At 35.0% G+C, this 24,899-nt stretch overlaps 2 protein-coding genes across 2 annotated transcripts; both read right to left on the reverse strand.

The window, feature by feature from the left end:
* Window positions 1–257: 257 nt before the first annotated feature.
* LOC116415797 lies at window positions 258–1,158 on the reverse strand. Its single transcript, XM_031921034.1, has 3 exons — window positions 951–1,158; window positions 878–894; window positions 258–578 (listed from the first exon to the last, which is right to left on the reverse strand). Exons 1-3 carry the CDS (start codon window positions 1,156–1,158, stop codon window positions 258–260), a joined length of 546 nt encoding a protein of 181 aa, XP_031776894.1.
* Window positions 1,159–6,493: 5,335 nt separating this feature from the next.
* On the reverse strand, window positions 6,494–8,759 carry nAChRa9 (nicotinic acetylcholine receptor alpha 9 subunit). Its single transcript, NM_001172552.1, is given in 7 exon segments — window positions 6,494–7,120; window positions 7,437–7,592; window positions 7,687–7,864; window positions 7,948–8,161; window positions 8,234–8,343; window positions 8,420–8,464; window positions 8,550–8,759. Coding segments are annotated over 7 exon segments (1,296 nt in total). The 3' UTR covers window positions 6,494–6,737.
* Between the last annotated feature and the right edge of the window lie 16,140 nt (window positions 8,760–24,899).

Below are 24,899 nucleotides of genomic sequence, written 5' to 3' on the forward strand. Positions count from 1 at the left end.
GCTACGTTTACTCGAGATGATTTTTTTATCCAAATAAGATGATCAGAAACGTTTCAAAATCGTTCAGAATATTTGTTGGTAACTATACTGAGGATTCTCTTCTATATTGTATTTTTTTTATTACATCATTTGATAGTGTTTTAAAATCCTTATGATTCAGGATATACAAATTCAAGAAAAATGCAAATTCAAGATGTTCGTTGAATTTTTTGTTTAAGCTTTCGGAATAGTGTCCAGATAGTAGAATATATCACGAGCTATGCGAAAAATATAAGAATGAAGGCGAACCATCCGACAATCAGAGCAACGCAGTTCCAAGTGCTGTGCATGTTAACCTCAGGTTTGGGTTCGTCGTCGGTGCCACCGTCAACGATGTTGTCGTTGTTATCGGACGAAACCTCAAGAAAGGCCGAAGCCTTGGGATCAAGGATACTCAGGAGCAGCAGTTGTCCGACTTTGCTCTGCTGAATCAAGGACATCTTGGAGGATAGCCACTGGGGTGTTGGAGACTTGAGAGCGTGAAGCTCGCGCAGCAGCACCATCAGGATCATAACGAAGGCCATTATCAGGAAGGAACTCTAGTAGTACCGTACTGTAGTGGATAGTTACATTTTTTTTTGTATTTAATAAAACTAATTTTGAATTGTGCAAAAAAGGTTTTAGTAATTTCTTTAATTATTGATGAAAGTTTTTTTCTAGGCCCATGAATTCTACAGTGTAAATTCTACATTGAAATAAAGATAAAAATTTTTGTATAAATTATTTTGTATCAGCATAGAAAAAAGTTGATTAAAAAATTTAGCTCATTTTTAACTTAATACGCTTTGCTTAGGTGGATCTAAACGTGGTTCTGACGATGTACAGAAAGATTAAATACATCCTTTTTTAGAAAAGCTATGGTAAGCAGTCTTTATTGTTAAAATATCAAGTGATCTCGTAATTTGACTTACAAAGATTTGGCGCAATATTGCCGTTGTGAGGAATGTTCCAATGGACACGCTGTATGTATATCAGATGGCAAATAAAGCTTATGCTGGATACTACCATTCGTTCGTGCGAATGAAAATGCATCCGTAGCGTGCACAGCGTCAATGCCATTAAGACTGCAAAATTCAACTTAATGATGAAATTCTTATATTTTATTGTGTTGAATACCATGTGTATATTTTCCGCGCGCCTTCCTCTAACGACGAAGATGCTATATATTCGCATCTTGAAATCCTCATTTATTTTAAAGCTGTCAGTGATAATGTAGTGATTAATATACAAAATATCCCATTCCAAGTTTGGGCTCAAATCCGTCGTTACTTCCTGCCAAAATATATCGTGTAATAATCTTTAGTTTTAGATAGCAATTTGTAAAGGAAGTCAAATATTTTTAGTTAACTTTATTTTTTAGGTTTTTTTATGGTTTGCTCCTTGTGCAAGCTCTTGTACAAGTAACTCGTGTCAAGGGCTTCCCTTTTCACGTCTTCAAAAACAAAGAAGATGTTATTTCTTCATAGCAACGCATTTCTCTCCCCACGACCCACGACACACAATTCCGCAAAAGTAAGCACATCGACAAGAATCCTGTATTCTTTCGATCTCATATCGGCCCAGAGACCTACTTCTCTCTGTGCACGAGGCAACTGGCCTTACGATTGTCGAGTTTTTACACATATCTAATGAATACTATGGTTTTTCCTTGTTTCGTAACAATGATATGTTACTTAAAGCTTCGAGTACTTTTTCGAGTTTATTTTTCGAGCTTTTGCCTAAAAAATAACTCGATTGATTATTTGGACTGATTTTTCAGCCTATCAACATTTTCTTGCTTTTGTAATCTATTGAATCTGTTCAAACAGTATATTAACTTAAAATCTAAATACTTATAATATATTATTATATCTTTGGTTTAATTATTTGCATCATAATGTCGTAACCAAATGTAAAACTCGACGTTTATCTCGCACACCTCTATTAGAAATGGTTTGGCGATGAAAATACTGAATTTTTTCTTTTTTCGCTCATCATGTCACCTTTTTGGGTATAAACCATTTTCTAAACATTCAAATTAAAATCCCTGCATTCATACCAAAACTACAAAGTATCCTCATGGAATTTGAGCCTAAAAGAACCATTTGTACACTTGGAATCCTACAGACAGTGAAAAAATTGACAAAACATTGCACCGAGTGCCACAATGGGCCAGCAGGGATGATTAAGGTTTTAGCACGGTAAGTTTAAAGGTTTTTATACAAAATATTACTAAAAAAAATTCCAAATAATTTACTTTAATTTTGTCGATTTTACTCTTAATTCATTTTTTCATGATTTAAAGGTGTCCCCTTAAATAGTAGCCTTTCGGGCGAAAGTGCAATAAAATATAATATGCAACACAGAACAAAAGTATATTTAGCCTAGGATAATTATAGTAATCGCACCCTCGCGAAAAATCCACTCGCTTAGACAGTAAGCCCACCAGCGGGAAAACTGCTACTTTCGTCCCTTGTTGTATAATGTACTATTTTATATCAACTAATAGAACATACACCCGCGCTATTTATAAATATATAGGTCGGTAAATAGGGTGTCAGGTAAAAAAGGGAGGGCCATGTCTCTTAGAGCTTAGTTTAACAATTATAGCTATGCGAAAGAAAGACACATGTCTATTACACTGTTTTCTCGGACACTGTTTTAAAATAAGTGCGGTCTGGGCACGTGCCCCAACATTTTTTCTTTCGTTTTTTTAGTCAGAAATCTCTATTTTTCCCGTGGAATTTTCCATACTACTACTTTCATAAATATATATATATATATATATATATATATATATCATATACTACTTTTGTTTTATTTTCTACATATTGTGTAAAGTTGTAAACGATGTTCATACCACAACTGTTCAGGAGTGCATCTTGAAAACATTAGTTGTGTCGTCCTACAACTGAACAACAGTAATTTTATGCACTTATAATTCAATATTTTCTTTATAACCAGTCAATGTTAATGCAATTTTGTTACTAAATGTTCCAATTTCCAAAGTTTGCATACACTGGGAAAAACGATACAATAAAGATTAAAATAACTTGAATAAAAATTACTATAATCTTGAGTAATGTCGGGACATACTCGCTCTATGAGACATTTTCTTATAAGTTTATTTTTTTTAACATTCTCGGTCATAAACATTGTTATACGTACATTAAAAATTGCTACATTATTTAGTAAAAATCATTTTGAGAATTCCTCCGGTTGTCAGAATTTGAGGTTATGTGTCTTTATGAAAGTTAGTTTATGCAGTAATTAAAATTCAAAATCTATTATTTTTCGTTTATCTGATATTATCAAGTCATAATATAATATTCGCTGGTATTATTATTGATTTCCGTTAAATTATTAATGTTAACTTACAAGTAAACGTGAATAATATATCTGATCTGAAATTCGGTACATAACAGTTCTGTTTAGGTAAGTCGTCAGCGCGCTCGACTCCCATACCAGAGGTCCAGGTACGATTCCCGTCGCCGCAAAAAAATTTCTATCTTTCATTTCCTTCTTTTACTATACTAGACTTGGCGCAGTGCGCTGCGCGCACTGTAGTAGACTATAATTTCATTAACTTATTAAATGGAATATAAATACTTGATTGATATTTTTAATATTTGTTTTCTATCACGGAAATATATCAAACTTTACAATATATGATTCATTTCGCGCTCATATAAATTTCAAAGTTGCCGCGGTTTCGTCGCCAACTTCCTTTTAACATTTTAAGGTTATGTCTCGAGAGTAGAATGTCTCTAAATATTATAAATACACAAATTATAATTTGATATGTATTATAGTATTATATTACATTTTTAATATTAGAATCAATTTTAGAAATCAAAAACAAATTAAAAAATTCTAACGATACTTTTGACGCATGCGCACTACATGAGCCAATCATATTGACGCATTCTTGGCTTCACTTCATCCGGTCATGACTTTTTCATATAGGGATAATATTTAAAAAAATAACAATAATAATAAAATGATAATATCCGATAAGCGTGTAAAATGGATTAACCAAGAAAAAAATTAAATTTTTTAAAATTTCATCTCAGTATAAATTTACTATATAATATAGTAATTTTTATAACAGTGCAAGTATGTCCCGCTATTACTTAAGATTATAGCAATTTTTACTCAAGTTATTTTAGTTTTCATTATATCATTTTTCTCAGTGTAGTAATTACTCTACGGAGAGAAGATTAGTCGAGCAAGTAATAGACAAAATTTCCTTCTTTATACGATGCAATACGAAATACAAAAAAGTAAATTTTGATTATTTACACTAATGAATGTCGAATAAAATCTTGATTTTTTCACTTATTCAACAAAATCAATTCTTCATATATGTCCCCGCACTTTCCTAGTCTAAATTTTTTTTAATATTGTTATTTTGACTACGGTTTAAATGATAGAGTTGGTTTTGTGCGTTATTCTGCATCCCCCTACTTCTTTCGTATCTGTACTCGTAGAGAATAGTAAACTCAACTCAATACGACTTGCAATCGATTAAACGTTTTTAATTTTTTTGACTTTACATTCTTACATACGATTAAATATGCTTTTATATGCGAATATTTTGATTACTGTCGTAGAAAAAGTAAATATATGGATTACGAAAAAAAAGGTGAATATTTTTTATCTCCTAGCATTTTTAACGCAATGGTCACAAACGATCCTCACGAATGAAATGAATCTTGGCATGAACATCAAACCAACGTTGGTAACGTTGCCTTTCGCACCGATTTGCGGACGCACATCCTCGTCATAGTCGCATAAAAGTTTTTGATCCGGTGCTCCACGGACTTGCTCGAAATGTCTTTGCAGAGGTCCGCGAGTTCGTAACACTGCATGACGCTCGCACTAAAAGTCAGACACCGAAAGAATCTAGTCACGATCCGCCGGTTTCGATAAAGCATTTTACTTGACTTGGAGCGCGGAGGAATCGCGAACGTATGAGCTGCTCGACTAACATGGATTCGGAAGCGACGATGCTGACAGACAATACGCCCTCTGAAATCTGAAACCACAGATGTGCGAGACGCCTATTACCTATTGCCGCCTCTTATATACGTGTGCTGTAATTAAGTTGTATACGCGGCTGTTATTTTCTCTTTTTTTTGTAAAATACATGCCCCGTTGCTGAATTTATTTTTATTTTATCTAATTAATGCATTATCTTATTGCTCGTATTTGTGGAAGTAGGCTAGCTCTCGTTCATCAAGTGGCGCTGGAGCGCCACGAAAGCGAGTTTGAGAAGCAGACGACGCCGCAGCGCCCGTGACACTATTTACTTCTATATTGGTCTCTCGAATTTTCAATTATGGAAATAAATTATTTATCATTCATGTACCCAGCTAATTTTGATAAATGTTTATACTGGTATGCCAAACTATGATTATAAACCAAAATATCAGTAATAAACCAGCTTTAACATAATAAACAAGTATGCAGGTGAACAAAAATGCTGAAATCACTTGCTTAATTTTTCTTCAGCAATAGGTAAATAAATCATACGAGGACGGCATCTAGGTGTACAGGGTGGCCGATGACGAGGTCTAGGTAGTTCGCACCGTGGTTTTTGGTGTCTAGGTGTTGAAATAATTCGAGGGCGATGTCTAGGTGTACAGGGTGGCCGATGACGAGGTCTAGGTGGTGCGCTTCGTGGTTTTTGGTGTCTAGGTGTTGAAATAATTCGAGGGCAGTGCCTAGGTCTACAGGGTGACCGATAACGAGGTCTGGGTAGTTCGCGCCGTGGTTTTTGGTGTCTAGGCGTAGAAATAATTCGAGGGTGGTGTATATCAGAACAATCAGTGATCTCATGTTAGTGATAAAAATGTTACAAAAAAGCTTTGATCTAAAGGTGCTAAATATGCTTATATTTTATTTCTACGACGTCGAATATGAAATACTCAAAACTTTACTAAAAGGGATTGAAATCTCTAAACAAAAATTAACTTTTAAAAAAGTAAAAAGTTAGGCAAGTTTGATATATTTCGCAACAAAATTACAGATTTAAAAGTACTAAGATCAATCAAACAAAGTCAAGTGTATTATATTTAATCGCGATGAAGCAAGGAACAACTCTCAAGATAATTACTACGTAACTTGCCATGCCCGTTTCATTGTACTTATGGTGTTTGTATGACGTTCTAATACATAAAAGGAAATTTTAGTTGTTCACCAATAAACAAAATTAAACGGGCATGGCAAGTTACGTAGTAATTATCTTGAGAGTTGTTCCTTGCTTCATCACGATTAAATATAATACACTTGACTTTGTTTGATTGATCTTAGTACTTTTCAATCTGTAATTTTGTTGCGAAATATATCAAACTTGCCTAACTTTTTACTTTTTTAAAAGTTAATTTTTTTAGATTTTTTTTTTGTTTTTTTTCAATATTAACATATTTTTAGCCGTTATAGAGGATGCTGTTAAGAAACAATGCCAACTTTATAAAAAACTACAGAATATTTATTTTTTCTATATTTGGAATACAAAAAGCTCTGATTAATCAGAACAACACAATTTTTGACCTGTCTATTAATGAACTCTGTACCATGTGAAAATAAAAAATGTTTGTTGCAATAACTTTAAGATGATATACAAAATTCAACAAATTTTTAAAAATTGTTACAAAATGATGAAATGATTTCTTAACGTAACACCTCCGTAACTCTTGCTGCTGTTCCTTAAAGTTCTATTTCCAGCTTACGGGCGACGGCACGAGCAAAATAATGAGCATGATGTACGTGAAAGCTGTGGCTATGAACGCAAGCCATTCGATGATGATGGCGAGCTTTCTCCAAGATTCGTTAGCATCAGTCTTAGCCGCAAAAACAGAGACGTTCTCCTCGACGTCGCCGGAGCCGCTGTTGTTGTTGCTGACGAGCTGCTTGTCGTCACCGGCCACGTTATTATCGTCCAGTAGGAGGAATCGTCCTGCTCTGTTGCTCGCGACGATCGTTACCGTCGCTACTATCCAGCCTGGTGGCGCAACTTTGGTCGACTGTAGCTTTCGCAGCAACGTCGTCACGACCATTGCGAACGTCGCCAATACCATCGAGTCTCGGAAGAAAAGCACTTGTGGGCAGAAACAAATTTAAAGTTAGGTTTTAAAATCGATATTTTATTTACTTATAATTTAGTAAGCAGTAATTTTTAGAAAAGTTTTCATTTTTTCTCTAAAACATCTCCAGACAGAAAACAATTTTTAGATAGAAACTTTGAAAAATAAATGTTTCAAATTTTCGCAGGTAGAAATCTTGAGTAAATATTACTTGAGTAATATTTAGTTCAGTAAAATTCGCTTAACTAGTTAAGCCAACAATGTCGAACACCCGAGCTGGACACAACCAGCTTCATGTTTTATAAAAATGTTTGGATTAAAAGATCTTACATATATGTGGAGATCCATACGATCCATTGACCGGTACCATCCAGTGTAGATCGTTGATGCATAGCAAATGGCAGATAAAATTCACTGCGGCGAGTGAGATTCTTTCAACTGAACGCGAGTCTAGCCACAAGACTGTCAACGTGATGACCATAAGAACTATAGGTGCAGTTATTTTTCAGTGTATTAATGTATTAAATGAAAGTCTTTTAACTGGAAAACTGATTAGCTAAAGTAAATTCCAATAGTTTACCAACAGCCGGAGTGATGTAAGCTGCGTGTAACATAGTAGGGTGCCTTGCAAGCTCGAAATCCAAGAGCAATGACGGGAAAGTTTCATTCGGGCAGCAAGAGTACTTTGGATTCTTCTTACTGGCCGTGTAGTTCAAAATTTTCCACTCGTTGTTTTCACGATAGTTCGACATATCGATCTTTGAAAAAGTTCCATGAGAAGTTAAAAACAAAACATTTGCGGTATTATCGCATTTTATGATTTACGAGAAAAGCAACTTACCGATGAGTTTTTAAAGTCGAAGCTTATCTCTTCACCGGTATGGGTCCACGAGCCCATCCTAAGTGTGCAAGTCTGCTTGTCATAAGGCCAATACGTGAAATCCGACTCACACAGGGTCTTGTACTTGATCGATGGCAAACAAATTACTGATCCGGTGTGGGACAGTTGGCAAAGAGTCTCGGGTATGCCTGTTTGCGAAGTTTCCATGTCCCCTCTGAAAAAAAATTATTTATATAAATAAACTATATCTCACACAATAAATTTCGTCATCAAATATTTTACTCACGAGTTGTAGAGTGCGAAATCGGGTACCCAAATCTCATCGCTTTTCACTCGGGTCTCCTGGACCCCATCGAAATCCTCGGGCTTCCACGTCAGGTGTTGATCCGTCCATTCCTGAAAGCGACATTCATAATTCACCAACAGATTTTATTCTATATTATTTTCTCTGTAATAACAAAAAAAAACTCACAAAACTTATCCAAGCGTGTAGAATAAACGTGCTCTTGTCATCGATCTGTGGACACGAGCACAAAACTCATGAGTAAAAATCGGTCAAAATGAAGAAAGAATTAGAGATCGCCTCATAAGAAAGCACTTACAAAGTTCATAAGCATAGGCCTGATGACAACAGAGACGTTGACGGCCGTGTTCTTAGACAAGACCGGTCTTATCGAAGTGTCGTATTCGCAGAACAGGTGCCTCTTGAGCCTCAGCGTCGGCGACTTGGCGCTGAGGATGTTGCAGGTGTCCGTAGCCGCGCGACAGAGTCCTACCGCCGCGAGCAGCAACAGCACCAGTGACAGCCTCATTTTTTCTTACTCACCTGATTTTTTCAAATAAACTGGCACCACCTTGATCTTGACACCCCGAACGTCACCGATCTAACTGTACTCGCGCGGAATCGACACAGAGAGAATGTCGTACACGCTTACGCGAGAGGGACGCCCCCCGCGAAACCGAACACTTGCGAGGGAATCGGTTTTGATAAGCTGGTTGCTTTTAACGCGTAACGCCCCCATCGTCGCTATGATCTGCTACTGATTATGCTGTGTCTAGTAGTACGTTGACCTGGTTTTTCTATAGGGTATTTTGGATTGTTTACAATATGAGTATGAGTTTAAAAATTATAATAATTGTAATGTTGTATGAGCCTGTTTGCGTCGGAAATCGAATTAAAATCATTTTTTTAATTTATTGTGTTTTGATTTTAGAGTTCAGGGAAGAAGTAATGCATAACAATTTCACAATTTTTTGCGTGCAACATATTTAATTGTCAAATTACACAAACAGAAACCACACATCAGGGCACGCTCCACTTCCTAATAAATAAATTAATAAATAAAAAATGCTTGCATTCGGATAATAAATTTCACATTTTTAAAAGTTTATAATAATTGATGCACGAAATTTAGGATTTAACGGATCAGTAATAAAGCGTGCGTGAGAGTAATAATAAAAATGAAATTAGGATTATTCCATGAAATAAAGTAGGTAGTTTATGAAACTTTACATTTTGTACGTATTTTCCAGAGATTCTGATCTTTTGTGATCGTTTAAAAAGCATATGTTTTAAAAATTAATTTTTATATATCTTAATACACAGGTATGTGTACATTAGTGTTGCGCTTATTTGCCTAACTGTTTTAGCCCGTGCTCCTAACCTAAAATACGTTTGTTATCACTAAAAATTGAAAAATCAATCTTTATATGCCCTTAAAAAGCCGCTTAAACCTTTTCACTTTGCAAAAAACATGATTTTTTCAATCCTACGTATTTATTCCTTATTATTCAAGGACAGAAAGAAGTCAATTTTGAACATGTAAGAAATGTTTTTGATGTATTTTTGCTTCCTCCTAGAGGAAGCTTTATAATAGTAAAATTTTCAGTTTCGCTAAAACTTCGTAGAAACGCATTTGGAGGTGTTTAGAGTTCGAATAATGCGTTTTTAGAAAATATCCGTGCGGATCGCTGTGTGTGTGTGTGTATGTACGTAAACCGTTATGATTCTGGAATCACGCGACCTATCGTAATAAAATTTGACATGCATATGTGCAAATCCACACAAAACCGGACACTTCAGGGGGTCTGAGTGAACAAAATTGAAATTTGAGGGCACACCTATCAGACCAACTTTTTTGGGTTCCTTAGATCACCCAGAACACGAAAAGTCTTGGGTTCCCACGATTGCGAAATACCCATTTTTGCCAGGCACTTTAAATTCTCTTATGGGAAATTAACATGGGAAAGATTAATGAAAACTAGCCATTACTCAACTGTAGGTACTCTTACTTAAAAATGTCTATTAATACGATCAAAGTATCAAAAAAAATAAAAAATAAAACTTTAATTTGAGGGCTGGTGAGTTAAAAATGGTTTTCTAGGTAAAAAGTTGACTAGGCTTGAAAATAGCAAAAAATCTCCAATTTTTTGATTTTTTACGACCCTGGTAGAAAATTTGCCCCATATCTGCGCAGAATCTGGCGAATTTTATGCTAGGTGGCAAGAATATCTTGGAGAATCTGGGCAGAATCTACTCCCAGTGGCGACGGTACTCGGCCAGAATCTGGTGGCGAGCCAAATAATAGTAAGGATTTTGAGGTTATACATTAGTTTTAAAATCCTTATAACTTTTAATCTGAGCGGTAAATTTTAACCATCCAGCCCTCAAATTAAAGCTCTTTTCCTCTGATTTCGCTTTCGAAAATCAGATTAAACATTTTACTGTTTTCATGAACTATATATATGGCAATGAAAAAGATAAAAAAACAGCCATAGCTGATCGTAAAATAAAAATGATAATCTAAATTTTTAAAACAAAAGTGGAAGAAAAGAGCTACAATTTGAGCTCCGGATAATCAAAATTGACCGCTGGGATCAAAAGTTATAAGAATTTTAAAAATAAAAAAAAAATCGCCGAGTTCTGGGTGGCCTAAGGAACCCAAAAAAGTTGGTATGGTAGGTGTGCCCGCAAATTTCAATTTTATTTACTCAGACCCCCTGAAGATTCCGGTTTTCCGTGGATTTGCACATATGTATATGTTTAATGATTCTGACCATTTTATTGCCATTTTTCGATTTATGAACAAATATGTTTTTTTGTTTATTGATATGATTCATACAATGTATTCAACAATAATGTATCTAAAAGAGCATAAAATTGCCTATTTTTTCTCGCAAGATTTTCCAGATTGTCCGTTCCGTGCAATTTTTATAATAAAAAAGTGATTAAAAAAAATTGAATATCTCCAAAAATAAATTGTCAAACCTTTTGAAAAATAGTATGGCAATAAAAAACGATAATATCTATTTGCTGTAAAAATTTGAAACTATTTTAATGGCTAGTTTTTAGACTAAAAATCGAAAACTAAAAAATATGAATTTTCTATGTCGTATGATTACGAGAGTAAAAAGGCTTTATTTAAGTTGAAATTTTGGGAATATATCGATCTTATGGAACCGATTAGTTTAAGCGGTATTAGGATTCTGATTCTTTGTCTCTCACGCTGTATATCCTGTATGACTGAAAATTACTATTTTTGTTCAACTTTTTAACACGCTAACTAAAGTTCAGAATGTTTTGAGAAAATTCATGATTTTATGAGGTTATGAGGACCCTATACTACGCTACGGAGTTACGGTTGACTAACGAAGTAATATGTTTAATGGATCAGATTTCGTGCGAAATCAACCACAACTCAACACCATCAGTTGTTGTAGAGACTCTCGAATCATTAGTTGATCAGTGACGGCACGACGCGTTCAATATAAATCTTATTTTGCCGGATCTTTAAGATTGACGACGGCTCAACGTGATGAACGTAGTAAAGCTGGATCGTCTAGATCAACAGCAGTTCAATATCCAATTTGTTCGGCTACTGGATTGCTTAACGATCAACAGCGCAAAACGCACTTCAAATATACGATTGCTGGATCGCTTAGCGATCAACAGCGGCACAACGCATTTCGGATAATTTAATGGCTGGATCGATTATCGATCAACAGCGGCTCAACGATTCAATTACGAAATAGTGGGATCGTGTGAAATCTACCGCGACTCAACACTTCGGTGATGCGGAGACCAATCTCGTCTCGACTATAATTTTAAGGTAGTTCACCGGAATATTTATTTTCTTAGGATATCGCTCAAACTTTGTTTACATATTCAATTAAGTGTCCTCTACAACGTGGTATTTTTTTACCCCCCAAGCGACATTATTTTTAGAGATATTGAACCTTGAAATTTTGTATTTTAACATGGAAAGCCTATACCGAGTCCGAATTTTGAGAACATTTAGTTGAATTGCAAAGCGAGTTTTCTTAGAATATTTTTGAAAAACTATAGCTTAAGGTGTAAAATAGCAATACAAATCATGGAGAAAAAGTTTGATAGGGCAAACGAGGCTTTTTTTAAGATACAACAATTCAAAGTTTTTATCCCATGCTATCAATATATCTATATATAGGTGCGCAGTGCTCCTCTCTCTTACAAGTTTTGAGAGTATTTTATGCTTTAAACAATGTATATTGCCATTCTAATGTTTGATACTATGAATTGTGAGGTTTTGACATTAGACAACACTGTATAATATCTTAAAAAAAGAATTTTCTAATAAAAACCCTAATTGAGCACCACTGCAGCCGGTGAACTAACTTAAGGGGTTGTAGGAGGAGCAGCCGAAAAGTGTCACCGCAACGTCCAAGTGGCGCTGCGGTTAGGTGGCAAAATCCCAATTGAACAACAAATACAAAAGAACCGCGTACTTAAGAAAAAATCGCTCTTTACCGACCTTCCTTTTATCCTAAAGTAATAGTAACTCGTGCAAAACATGGTATCAAGTGCATATTTTCGACGTAGTATTAGAATTACGATATGACCTACCTAGGCACGGTGACTGTATATAAATTCAAGATGGCCGCTTGTTCGGCTGCTCTGTTGCTGTAACGTAATTCCAATACTACGTCGAAAAGATGTACTTAATACGATGTTTTGCACGAGTTACTATTACTTACTATTACTAGAAGAAGGACGGTAAAGAGCAATTTTTTTTCTTAAGTATGCGGTTCTGTTGTATTTGTTGTTCAATTGGGATTTTACCACCTGACCGAAGCGCTACTTGGACGTTGCGGTGGCACCGTTCAGCTGCTCCTCCGACCGCCCCTTAACTTAATGAAGATGCGGCGCTATAGCTAATACACCAATACACATAATAAATACACGAGTATGGCATTCGAGCCGGATTTGTGTCGACTTACTTTCTTCTCTCTCTGCAATTCGCTTACATAACAGCTCTGCCTCCACTCGTACAACGACTCGGGAACTACAAACGACAGCGGCACGTCTGGACTCAAAGAAGAATTAATTGAGATTAATCTGGACGAGGAGGAAGTCTTGCTCGTCCTCAAAGTCCTGCGTGGACCAGGAAGCCCGAATCCGCACCCTCTATAAAGGGCAAGGCACAAACTTTTCGCGTGTGAACGATTGAAAGTTGTTACCCGGGGGTTTTCGAGGTTGCAGAATACGAATATCGTAACGGCAACACTCCCTGAGGTACCTGGTGCCCAGGGCGGCCAGTATTAACGTCGACTCCTAGAGTTTGACGAGAAACTAACAACATATTTAGTTGAGACTCGTTACTAGGGGGTTTTCGAGGTTGCTGAACACAAATATAGCAACGACACAAATATAGCACCATATCCATGTTCCGTGGCCCGAGAAATCCCTGAATAACGTATTTAACTCAATTAATATCAAATTTCCACAAAACTCCAGGAGACGACGTTAATACTGTCTATCCTGGGCACCAGGTACCTCGGGGAGCGTTGCCGTCATGATATCCGTATTCTGCGACCTCAAAAACCTCCAATCAGCGAGTCTCGACGAAATACGTTATTAATTTTCCATGAAACTTCAGGAGACGACGTTGATACTGCCTACCCTGGGCACAAGGTATCTCGGGAAGTGTTGCCGTCGCTATGTTCATGTTCTGTGACCTCGAATACCTCTAATAAACGAGTCTTGACGAAATATATTATTAATTTTTCGTGAAACTCTAGGAGACGACGTTGATACTGGCCACCCCGGGCATCAGGTACCTCAGAGAGCGTTGCCGTTACGATATTCGTATTCTGCAACCTCGAAAACCCCCGGGTAAAGAGTCTCGACGAAATATTTTGTTAATTTTCCGTGAAACTCTACGAAAAGACGTTGATACTACCCACCCTGGGCACCAGGTACCTCGGTACCTCGGAGAGTATTTCCGTCGCGATATTCGTGTTTAGCAACCCCAAAAACCCCTGAATAACAAAACTGGACTCAGTTCCATCAATATTTACAAAGTTCTTATTTATTGTAGGATGGTACACTTTTATGATTTAAGGTTAGGAGCTCTTTTTAAAATCAACTTCCCGGCCAGATTCTGGCCGAATCTGCCAAAATCTGCGCAGCAAATGTTTCGCGGGCAGATCATCCAGCCAATTTTCTACCAGGGCGAGAATCAGCGATTTTTCTTTTTTTTTTTTAAATTCTTATAACTTTTTATCCGAGCAGTAAATTTCGACCATCCGGGGCACAAATTGTAGCTCTTTTCTTCTGCTTTCGTTTTAAAAATTTAGATTAACATTTTTATTTTACGATCAGCTATATACATGACGATGAAAACGGCCATAATTGATAGGCATATACATAGCTGATCGTAAAATTAAAATGTTAATCCATTTTTTAAAACGAAGATAGAAGAAAAGAGCTTTAATTTGAGCCCTGGATGATTAAAATCGGCTGCTCGGATCAAAAGTTATAAGAATTTTAAGAATAAGAGAAAAATCGCTGAATTTCGTAAAACATATTACTCTTCGTGACTATTTACTATTTTCAAGCCTAGACAACTGTTGACGTAGGCAACTATTTTTAACTCACCAGACCTCAAATTAAAGCTCTCTTCTGATGCTTGCATCCTAGTATACACATTTTTGGATTACACCTTCAGACACTGAATGGATAAAGTTGAACTATGGCTAATTTTCGTTAACGTTAAATTCCCATAAGAGGATTTCAACTGCCCCGCAAAAAAGTTTGGCAAGCAATCGGCGATGCACGCGGGAATTTTCTCACTCCAGGTGACCCAAAGAACCAAAACAAGTTGGTCTGGTAAGCGTGCCCTCAATTTGAAATTTGCAACTTTCAATACCCAAGTTGTGTACTGTCGGTCGTGGATTTGCACATATATACCCAGTGTCATTACCGTTCTGCTGATGCTTATGCTCATACGCAGAAAACGTAAAAATGATAGGTGGCTCAGACGAAGGTGGTTGGTACATCCTATGAATTCAATGAGGAACATTTTAGGAGTATTATTATAGTATATATAGTATTACTAATTACAATTTTGTACCACGTACCTAAAATTGCGAGAATATCCTGAAAAATGTCATGGATATTTTGGAATGGAAGTTAATGCATTTGATTATATATATATTGCACATCATTGAACCGCTGTTGATAAAAAATCATCCCAAGCACTTTTTACTGGACTGCGACTCGCTGTCACTTTAAGGTTCTTTTCTTTGCTTATTTCCACTTCGACAAATTTTGTATTTCAACTTTGTTTTTCAAGTAAAAAAAATTTTTTCTTACAGATATTTAATTTCGGGCGATGAGATCTTTTCTATATCAGTAGCTTATCAGATCGGTGAATTAGCTACTAGAAAGATTACAGTAGAAGTATGTAAAAATATTGCATCACGCAAAATAATTTTTAAACGCTACGTCTCGAAACTTTCAATACGTAGGCTTAGGCTGCGTCCACAATTGAGTGTATACGTTAGGGTTTACGTAGAACATAACGTTTTGGGCAGTACTGCCAATCCACTGTAGCAGACTGCAGTTGAAACGAAGGAACACACCTGCTCAAAATTTAACCTATAAAAATGTTTAAATTTGAATTGTATGGTAATAAATTGTAAAATTCTTTTTTCAAATAAAATTATAAAATTTTGTAAGAGAATATATTATAATAAATTAGTTTCTGATTAAAAAAAAGGTCTACCACTGTCTCAAAAAAGGAAAGGAGAATAAAAAATAACGCACATTTCCAAATGAAAATTTTATTATAATTAGTTAAATAGCATAGGCAATGATTGTATGACTATGTGTTCTTCATTGTATAAGTAACCGATTAATAGCTTCAAACTGAAAGACGAATCATACGTATTTTATTTTAAAATAACTTGAAATTTTGCTCATGCTAAAACTTTGGGCTAAGATGTATAAAACATGCTCTAATCTTTGTGCTGCATGCAAGTTACCAGCAAAAACTCTTTATTTTTTACCTTATGCAGATCATTTATTAGGCTACACATTTAGGTAGATAATTTTTATTATAACAGCAGTAGTTTTTTAAGTCAGTAAATAAAATATTTGTGTTTATTATTTTAGATTAGAGCATGTTTTATACAACTTAGCCCAAAGTTTTTATCATCAAGAATATCGAATAGTAAAGAGTCATAGAGAAGAATTAAACAAAACTGGCCATCGATACTTATTTGCAAGTCATCAATTCAAAATGGCTTTTCTGATGATTGAAGCAATATATTGTAAACCAAATTTAATGTGAAAACTATGTTCAATTAATTATAAACTGTATGCTGGACAAAATTTTAGCATGAGCAAAATTTCAAGTTATTTTAAAATAAAATACCTATGATTCGTCTTTCAATTTGAAGCTATTAATCGCTTACTTATACAATGAAGAACATAATCATACAATCATTGCCTATGCTATTTAACTAATTATAATAATAAAATTTTCATTTGGAAATGTGCGTTATTTTTTATTCTCCCTTCCTTTTTTGAGATAGTGGTAGACCTTTTTTTTAATCAGAAACTAATTTATTATAATACATTCTCTTACAAAATTTTATAATTTTATTTGAAAAAATAATTTTACAATTTATTACCATACAATTCAAATTTAAACAGTTTTATAGGTTAAATTTTGAGCAGGTGTGTTCCTTTGTTTCAACTGCAGTCTGCTACAGTGGATTGGCAGTACTGCCCAAAACGTTATGTTCTACGTAAACCCTAACGTATACGCTCAATTGTGGACGCAGCCTTATAGGAGAGACGTTTTAAACGCTATGTATCGACTGTGTATACATGCTGTTCGGAGATCTAGGCGCTGCGGTATGATGTATACGCTGCGTTCCAATAATCCCGACGTATAGGTGGGAGTGCAGAGACGCAGCGGTATGTCAGTGGCCTCCTTGCGCCGCGCGTGTATCGCTCCTACCGTGGCGTAGGGAAAATGTAAACGCGTATGCTCGCAATATTTCTCACACGCATTATGTGAATTTCAATATATATTTTTATCTTTCATGTTATATTATTTATTAATAATAAACTTTTTATTAATTAATTAAATTAAAAAATATTTTCTTTTTATATTTTAACATAAACGTGGAATAAATCTGGTTGTCCACTCTGCCTGTGGTCACTCGGCCCTAAAGTGATTTTTTTGAATTTCGTACTGCGCAACACAGACCTATTCGTAAACAAATATTGCTATGTTGATCTCGAAGCTTATTTACTGCTCTGTACGATAGGATCATTAGTTTTATAGAACGGCGAAGGGAAAAAATAATCTTATCAAACAAATATCTAAAGAAAGGGATGAAAATGCTATGTAATGCTAACTAAATCCAAAATTTGAACTTGATTATTGCCTTTTACCCCGCTTATCGCGTGCCCATAGAAAAACGACTTTTTCCATTTTTTAAAATATTTTTCTCCTGATCCGCCCCATAAAAGGACTAAAAAATTATAGTGGTATATGGTTCTAATAACCTCCAATAATCATGTTTTTGTTCTTTAGAAAGGTTCAACATTTAGTTTTCGATTTAAAACGGTTTTAATAACTTCCACTTTATGGCGTATAATAACAACCATAAACGATGATAAGAATTTTTCGCGGTAAAAAGATAGGCAATTAGGTAATTTTATTTTCTTTCAAATACATATCAAGCAATTTACTGACATGAACTTTTTCAATAAATTTATCAGAAAAAAATTGAATTCTCATACCTAAAAAATCGTTATAAAAAAGCGCGTCAATAAAATGTAAAAACGGACTATTTTCCCAATATTTTATAGTAAAAACAAAGAAAATTAAACATAGTGGGTTAAATGAAATTGTAACAAGCGTTAGTAATTTACATATATTTTTTAACATTTTATACAAATAGAAAAATGTTGTTTACAATAAGTTATTATATCACAATTTTTTATAAATTATATTTGATATCTTGTAGCAATATAAAATTGACCTGATTTTTGTACTGATTGAACTTTATAAGCGTGGTAATGAAAATCAAAATATATAATATCGACTTCATTCAAGAGAAAATAGATGAGTCCATGTATTTCATAAATTTTCGATATTATTGTTATTGTTGGACCTATTTCTGTATCTACTCTTATGACTAATACCATTTCTGGTTTATATGTTTTTTCTTAAATTTCGACCTGCTTGTATGTAGTTGCGTGTTATATATTTGGAAGTATATTATTGATTTCGAGATCTACTTTTTTAAGCTCAGTTCCAAGCGTAACTTTGATTTGATTTTTTTTTTGTAAATTTTGTACTGTTTGGCTAATGCATATTTGCATGCGAAGTGCAATCATTCATGGCAAATTGATATTGCAGTTTGACATCCGCGAGCTCAGCTGCACAATTCTGAGTAGGCGACTTTTTATGAACGACTCCTTAGCTGCGGCCAGCTCTCAGAGCCGGGAGAGGCAACGTTTTTGCTGCTCCCACATCGCAACCAACCAATCAGCGCGCATCGCTGTAGCTCCGCGAGAAGTTATAAAGGGGCCCAGTCAGTCCATACGGACGCTGCTCTCTCGTGCACGCACGAACGTCTTCACGACGTCTCCTCGTCTCTCGCCAAGAAGCGACACTCGTAGCTAAGGGCAACAGGAGCACCTCCGCTTAACCTCGCTTAAAGGCGAATGCTAAGCATTGGCCCAGTGCATATGGGGCGGCGCGTTTGCTCGTGCTACGCACAGTGAACGCCCGAGCGGTAACAGGGTAGATCTCACCTGGACTAACGTGCGTGTCTTAGCGAAATTCCTATCGTAATGCGCACACTGCAACAACGAGCTAGTTGTCGATTTCTCTACCGCCACGTAATCGAGTTTAGCGAAAGTGTTTTTTTCGGTTTTGTCTACGCACCCACCACCCTCAATTCCCTCACTGACGTCCGTGGCAGACCTGAGAAATCCCGCGGTCATCAAGTTAGTATTGACAGCAATATTTTTTAACAATTTATTAAATCTTTCAAATGGCATAGCCCAAAAGTCCCAAATTAGTGGACCGTTAAGCTTAAAAACTTCTACATAATGCTGTAAGTAGCATATGCATTTTGGATTTCAAATCACAAAAAAAATTTACATAAGAAGAGTTATGTTTTCTCATTAAAGCTCTTAAAATAAATAAATCTGCCTGAACATATCTGGGCGAAATAATTATATCAATAATTTTTCTAGCAGTTAGGTATAACTACCAGTATTTGTTGTTAATTGGTACCTTATGGCCAATCACAAGATCTAAATATCATCAAAGAGGTTGATAATTTTTCTTGACATTAAAAATAAACAGCGAGTAATAAATTCACTTATACATAAATAATGTATTTTTCATGCAGGCATGCCCAAAGTGTACAACCAAAAACGGCTGAGCAAGCGAGTAAAGATGTTTGCTTGCTATGCGATAAGATTATTATAGATCCCTCGATCGTCTTGCGTAGTCAAAGAACGAGGCATTAGAACTTTGAAACAAGCCAGTATAAAACGTAAAGAAAAAAAACCTTAAGATGCAGAAGTGACGCCAGATGACCGTTCACAAGTCGTGTCAAGTAGTATATTTAAGGCAGTCCGATATTAAAATTGCGTTAACAGTTTCGACAGAAGCATGGCACCATACCCGAAAACGATGTCATGATGGACGTAATTTCGATTTTGCGAATAAGTGTTTTCTTCGTTCAGAAAATTGTAACGGCTCGATCAAGTATGTAAGCATATCGCAAAGCAACATACGATCGATAATATTATTGCTTAATTAAAATGTTATCCGTCAACAGAAATGAATCAACTAATTTCAACGCGATTGGTATTAATTATATTGTAGAGAACAGTGATGAGTGTCAATTTTCGTTGCGAGACATTTTACAAAAATATACAGCTACATATTCAGTTTCCAACATGGCGGAAGGTGATGAGCCTCCGGCTGTCCCTCCTGATAAAGTATTTAAATGCCACCCAAGGCAGAAAGTATCAGTAGTAATTTGTTTAGTGTGTGAAAACGTTTATCATAAAAGTGATTACGACAAGTGTAAAGACAACAGACAACAGAACACGTGGAGCTAAACATAACCTTGAAAGATCAAGAGCCTAAGCTAAATGATTCAGCAAAAATTTTAATTGCAAGTATCAAAAATACTAAAGAAGATCTAATTAAACATAAAATACTAAATGAAATCTCTATAACACATGAAAGTGATAAAACCAACACTTCAACCTTTTCGGAAAATTCAGAACTGGAAAATCTGCATGTTGAAAATAAACTATTGAAACAACTGAATGAAGAATTAATGGACAAAAATGCACTGTTAAAAGAACTATGGGAAAAGAGAAAAAATGTGAATGAGACAGCTCCTGTAAGAAACAATCAAAAAACATATGCTGATATAATGGCAAATAGACAACCTATCAAGAGTCAAAAAGTACCAAGAATCATTGTCAAGAGTCTTAAGAGTGAAAACAAAGATCCAAAAGAGTTTTCGAAAAAAGTATGCAATCTGTTAATAGAGAAAAAAGACATACAAACAAAACAAGTAAAATCAATAAATGATAGTGAGATAGAAATAAAAAGTATGCATGAAAAAAGTGCCAAGGCTACAATAGAGTTACTGAGTAGAAAACTATCTAATAACTACAAAACAACAATTGAAAAAATAGAGTCACTTAAAATGAAAATAGTTGGAGTGGATAACTACAATAAAATGAATCTTGAAGATCTGGAAAAGGACTTGAATAATAGACATTTTAATGAGTATGATGAAAAGTATTACATATAAATAAAAATAATTCTACAAAAATATCTAGTATAATAATTGAAGTGCCGAGAATAATATATAAACACATCAAAGATAATCAGAATAGAATTTTTATTGGTTATTAAAGCTGTAAAGTGGGGGACTTAATAAACATCAAGCCATGCTACAATTGTGGAAGATTTGGGCATAATTCGCAAAAATGTAGAAATGAACCCTGTTGTCTAAAATGCGCAGGAGAGCATTTAACCATGCAATGTGATAATTCAAGTAATTCTACATGTATCAATTGTTTCTTCAGCAATTCTAAATATAAGACAAAGTTTGAGGTTAATCATATGGCCAATGACACAGAGAAATGTGCAATATTAAAAAGTAAGATAAACAGATACATACCCTGGTAAAAATGTTCAGCAGTTTATTAGCAGTCACTGTCCAGTTCAGATTGAACTGGCCAGTGCTGTGCCTATTTCGTCAGATTTTTGACAGTCACTGGCCAAGGACTGGGGAATCAGACTTCAAAATAGAACTAATAACAATTGTGCGTTTCTTACCATTTTTAGCATTGGAAATTATTAAAAATGACTTAGAATCAAAAGAAATAATCAAAAATATGTTTTTTGACAATTTTACAATGTAAACTTTTAGTATAAAAGGTATGTGTCAAAAGGGTCAACCTAACCCTACAGATGCATACACTCATATATGAAAGTATGTACAAGTATGCAGTACTGATTGACTTTGTGTTGTGTAAGTGCAAGTACTGTGTAAAAAGTGTCATTGATGTGCTCAAAGTCACCAACGATGAGGTTTGAACAGATATTTCAACCTCATCAGTATGCGAGCCAGTTTCTGTCAATGTCCAAGTACTATCATTATCATGCTAAATCCATGATATTAAAGTTGGATGTCTGTTCTTTTGTGTGAAGACTTGTTAAATTATTTAAAAACTGACTGCCATGCCAGTTTTTACTTAACCATCTTGGTTCGGCTATTGATCTTGAACCCTATGGCTTTGGCAGCAAAATATACAGGTGGGTCTATACATGAAAGACGAATTCATATCAGCTAGAATGAATTCAACTAAATATGTTGTTTCAACATGCCAGACCTCATCATTGGTGACTTTGGGCAAATAGATGACACTTTTTTATAATTTACACTTAATCAACAATGATTGAGTCAGTGAATACCATATCATTTTTAACATTGACTGAGAATGTGAGAACTGTGTTTAGTGTTATCTGTTATTCTGCTGTATAACATATAGCAGACAACATATACAACCTGTATACTATATCTGGTATATACTCTTATATGTATGTGTGTATGGTTAGGTGCTGATTGTGCTGCTATATAAATATAAGTAAGATATAAGCAGACAGCCTGTACCACCTGTAGTATACACTACGTAGCATACAAGGTTAAGTTCTTTTTGCCTCTTTAACACGTACATTTGAAAAATTATCACAATTATTTGGGTAAATGGTAGATTTAAGTAGATTTTTAATTAAAAATAATTATCGTTATTAAATATGTTTTGATTTTTCTTATTATACCTGTTTATTCGTATAATAGATTTGTATAAATTATACTTGGCAGTTCTTAGCCAGTGACTTGTACTTCGTACTGGCCAGTAGCACTGGCCAGTCACTAGTCTGCTCACCAGTTTCGCTGCTCAATTTTCTACCAGGATAGATATGACTGTGTAACGGATCGTACCTACTCCAGAGTTGATTTGATTTTAAATGACGCCTCGATACCGAGAAAGAAAGACGAAGAGTAGGGATAACCAATTACGTGTGTGTGCGTATAGAATAATGGTGTGTGTGTGAGATGCGAACTAGTTTAAGGAAAATCTGCGCGCTGCGTCGCCAGAACGCTGTGAGAGACCGAGAAGGTCGCTTCGGGTTCTCAATTAAATTTGTAGAGAAATCCAGATGACGTACACATCACAAAAACCCGAGAAGAAGTAAGTTTTAGAGTCTTAGCTGTAACGAGTCGGGACTAATGTTCGCCTCGATAGTTTTTGTGTGTAAGCATAGGTCAATCTTTAGCCTGTGGATAAGAGTGACGTGATACACCGGTTGATCTCAGAGACATAGCTAACGAATCTTCTAGCGACATCATAGACGGGTCATACCCTGGCAACGATGAGCACCACACGATTATATCTTTGACAGTGCCTGCTACTGACCAGTGCAGTGCATGCTGAAGATCGCACATAGCATCGCCAGGACCAACTGTGAACGAAAGCATCAGATCCAAAGCACCAAGGCCTATAGCCACTAGATTCCTGTGCGAGATAGTATAACGCATAATTATTAAGAAAGTCGTCTGTGATATTAATTTAACAGCGATCATCATCGCATGATCAATCCTACTGTGTGTGTGTATGTATGAGTGGAAAATTATATGAGCATGAATTTATGACTATTTGATGATCTTACCGTCGCAAATTCTGAACCAAATATATTTTTCTTATTATATTGTCACGCTTCAAAAAATAAAAAATGTAAATATAAATATTTCAAATATAATCCTAGCATTTTTTACAATTAATTATCCTATGAGACCTACTATACCTAAATACTTAGGTAAGGTAGAAATCCACAAAGAAATTCACAAAGAAACCACTACGGTAATTAAATCGCCAAGTAAGCTTCTGAAGAATTCGCAACTAAGCACCAGTGCACCAATACTACCTTTGAGGACAAAAACGCAACGAGATAAATAATGGAGCAACACATCGACCTCATTGAAGAGCTACAAAAGGAAGTATTACAGGAAGAAATATCATATCCTGATCTGAAAACTCTTAATAAGAATTTATACAAAAATGACAGTTATATCTTGCATCTAAATATCAGAAGTCTAAATGCCAATTTTAATAAATTGGAAATTTTTATTAAGAAAGTTTGAAGATTAAACCTAGCATAATAGTATGTACAGAAACATGGAAGATGTTTAATTGCCAAATTTTTGCACTAAAAGGTTATAAATTGTATTACAATAATGGTAAAATGAATCAAAATGATGGGGTAGTAGTTTATATACAGGATGGTATATCAGAAACAACAGAAGTGATAGAAATAGGTAAACTCAAAATATTAAACACACGAATAACGTTAACTAACAATAGCAATGTTCAATTATCATCTTTATACAGATGCCATGATCTCTCTTCCCTAGAATTCATAGCAAACTTAAATACATACGTCAATATAAAAAAAAAAATCTTAAAAATCACTTAATCATTGGTGACTTTAACATAGATATTATGAAAGAAGATAATAATAGCCAAGAACTATTAAATAACATGTTAGAAAAAGGTTTTGCCCCAGGATTTAGACACACGACAAGACCTAAGAACCGTAGTGGAAACGGAACATGATTTGACAATATCTATATAAAAACTAAATCTATTGACACTAAATCATTCAAACTTATGATCCCATTTACCAACCATTACCCAATCTTCTTAAAGCTGAATAAACCACCTAAACCAAAAAAAGAGATTGTTCGCCATTATTATAATTACACTAAACTACAGAGGATAGCTAGCAGTAAAAATTGGCATATCATAGAAACAATGCATGATCCCAACTCCGCTACAGCCTACTTAATAAACAAGATACAGGATTGCTTAGAAAAATCTAAAAGTCTGATTAATATGAAAATAAGTAAAAAAACTCCAAGAAAGGAGTGGATCACTAAAGCTATCATGGTCTCGTGCGAGAAAAAAGAACAATTATACAAAAAAATGCGCAATGAACCAAATAATAATAATATTAAAGTAGAGTATAAGAACTATACCAAGAGGTTAGATAAGCTGATTTATG

The sequence above is a fragment of the Nasonia vitripennis genome, chromosome 1 (assembly GCF_009193385.2).
Source record: "Nasonia vitripennis strain AsymCx chromosome 1, Nvit_psr_1.1, whole genome shotgun sequence".
Lineage (NCBI taxonomy): Eukaryota > Metazoa > Arthropoda > Insecta > Hymenoptera > Pteromalidae > Nasonia > Nasonia vitripennis.

Coding starts and splice junctions, on each gene's coding strand:
- LOC116415797 (XM_031921034.1), bottom strand. CDS start 1,158: ATGGTATTCAACACAATAAAATATAAGAATTTCATCATTAAGTTGAAT.